The following is a 2,509-nucleotide window of genomic DNA, read 5'->3' as shown; positions in this document are numbered from 1 at the left end:
TCACGGGGACCCTGTCCCCCATGACATCCCCCTGAAAGGAGAGACCCCAAAATTGCTCATCACAGGGACCCTGTCCCCCATGACATCCCTCTGAAAGGAGAGACCCCAGAACTGCCTGTCACGGGGACCCTGTCCCCCATGACATCCCCCTGAAAGGAGAGACCCCAAAACTTCCTGTCAGAGACCCTGTCCCCCATGACATCCCCCTGAGAGACCCAAAACTTCCTGTCAGAGACCCTGTCCCCCATGACATGCCCCTGAGAGACCCCAAAACTGCCTGTCAGGGACCCTGTCCCCCATGACATCCCCCTGAAAGGAGAGACCCCAAAACTGCTCATCGCAGGGGTCAGAAACCACCACGTGTCCTCAATGCAACGCCCAGCCCAGAGTCTCATCCCCTCTTGTTTCCAGGGCAAAAGAACAGGCCGAGGACCTGTCATTATTATAACAATTAACGCCTCCTGGTGTTAACTGCTGCGTTGGTGCCCGGCTGGGCCCACTCACCCTGAAGTCCTCCCCGGGGAAGTTCCTCTTACACACCGTACAGGTGGCAGTGGCGAAGGTGCCGTGGGCTTCCACCAGCTTGTCGGGAGGGATCCCAGCCACTGGAATACAGCACGTGGGAGAGGACTGAGCCGGACGCTCCCCGTGCGCATCTCCCCAGTCCTGCTTCTCCCCCCAGCTCCTCCTGGTGGTGCTGCTGGGAGGGGGAACTCACGTCTCTCCAGCCCGTCGATGTTCTGGGTGTAGAGGCGCAGGAGCAGCCCCTTGTCGTGCAGCAGCCGCAGGAAGTAGTGGGCGGAATTGGGGCGGTAGTTGCCGGGGTAGAGCTCCTTGGCCAGGGTGAAGAAGGGCTTGGGGTTGACAAAGAAATAGCCCAGCTCGAAGATGGCCTCGGGGTACGGGATGTCGTACTGCTGCAGGTTGCTGTACAGGCCGCTCCCGGGGGACCTGCAGGGACAGGGGGGAGCCGGGAGGGGCTGCAGCACCAGCGTTACCTGGGCTGGAGACAGAATCCCAGGATCATTTAGGTTGGAAAAGGCCCCCAAAGGTCGTCGAGCCCACCCTGTGACGGATCATGACCTTGTCACCCAGCCCAGAGCGCTGAGTGCTACATCCAGTCGTTCCTTGCACACCTCCAGGGATGGGGACTCCACCACCTCCCCGGGCAGCCCCTTCCAATGTTCAACCACCCTTTCCATGGAGAAGACTCGGCCCTCCCAGCACCGGCAAAGGGCAAAGAGGACGGAGGCATCACCTGAAGTCCGGGATGCCGCTGGGTGTGCTGATCCCGGCTCCGGCCATCACCACCACACGGCGACATTCCTTCTTCCGGAGGAGCTCGGCCACGTCCTTCAAGGTGAGTTTCTCCTTCCCCTCGTCACCTCCCCACCTGCCCCGGCCCAAAATGGCTCTGGCAGCCGCGCTCAGAGAGAAGGGCCTGGAGCCTTGGATCCCGCTCGGCACGGGGGGGAAGCACAGCAGGTGTGTCCTGAGAGAACTGACAGCAACCTTGGCTCTGGGGGAGAAAAACGCCCGAAAATTCCACAGAAAGCTCTTCCACGGGCAGGACTGTGCCAGGGCTTCACTAGGAGAAAGCTTGGCTGCTAGTCTGACCCAAACCCAGGAGCAGACACGTCCCTCTGCGCTCCCTTATGTGGATCTAAAATACATCCCTGGTATTCCCGTGAGAGGGTTTTTTCGGACAGGGGTGGACACAGGGCTGTGGGAGCAGCAGCACTGGGAATCACGAGTCCCACCACTCTGGGATCCAGGAGACTGTCCTGAGTTCAACAGATTTCTATCAGGGTGATGTGTCACCCTGCCCAGGTGAGCACAGACACTGTCATTTCCCCGTTCCCCTCTTCTGCCCTGGGAGAGCTCTGTGTGTCCATGCCCAAAGGAATCACAGCCCTGTGCCCAGCTGGGCTGGGAACAGTCATTATCAGCTTGGGAACAGTCATTAGCAGTTCGGGAACAGGCATAATCAGCAGGGAACAGCTTCTCCCAGAAAATTAGTGCTGCTGGAGCAGGGCATTGTGCACAGTGCAGAGCAGGCGTGGGGAGAGCTTGGGGGGGCGGGGTTTGGCAAGCCCAAAGAACAGTGACAGGGGCTGGAAGTGGAGACTGGCAGTGATGACACTGGAAGTGTCTCCTGGCTTCAGTGTGGTCAACTCTGCCTTCCCGGGGCCGTGACACTGCACTGCCTTTCCCTGCTGTCACAGAGAATATGGCTCTGCCTTCCCAGGGATGTGACACTGCACTGCCTTACTTTGCTGTCACAGGGATGTGACAGTGCCTTCCCAGGGATGTGACACTGCACTGCCTTTCCCTGCTGTCACAGGGATGTGACAGTGCCTTCCCAGGGATGTGACACTGCACTGCCTTTCCCTGCTGTCACAGGGATGTGACAGTGCCTTCCCAGGGATGTGACACTGCACTGCCTTTCCCTGCTGTCACAGGGATGTGACAGTGCCTTCCCAGGGATGTGACACTGCACTGCCTTTCC

The 2,509-nt window shown here is 59.5% G+C and overlaps 1 protein-coding gene across 1 annotated transcript in view; it reads right to left on the bottom strand.

The window, feature by feature from the left end:
• Positions 1–1,531, bottom strand: part of SIRT3 (sirtuin 3) — a 4,720-nt gene extending 3,189 nt beyond the window's left edge. Inside the window, exons 1-3 of the mRNA XM_017838242.1 lie at positions 1,259–1,531; positions 719–951; positions 505–605 (exon numbers count right to left, since the gene is read on the bottom strand). Coding sequence (XP_017693731.1) covers positions 505–605; positions 719–951; positions 1,259–1,305 — 381 coding nt within the window. The 5' untranslated portion in view covers positions 1,306–1,531. The remainder of the gene's footprint in view (positions 1–504; positions 606–718; positions 952–1,258) is intronic.
• Positions 1,532–2,509: the final 978 nt, after the last annotated feature.

Source organism: Lepidothrix coronata, unplaced genomic scaffold (assembly GCF_001604755.1).
Source record: "Lepidothrix coronata isolate B3197 unplaced genomic scaffold, Lepidothrix_coronata-1.0 Scaffold329, whole genome shotgun sequence".
Classification (NCBI taxonomy): Eukaryota; Metazoa; Chordata; class Aves; order Passeriformes; family Pipridae; genus Lepidothrix; species Lepidothrix coronata.
The sequence above is the reverse complement of the archived record's forward strand: the minus strand, read 5'-3'. Positions and strand labels throughout refer to the sequence as shown.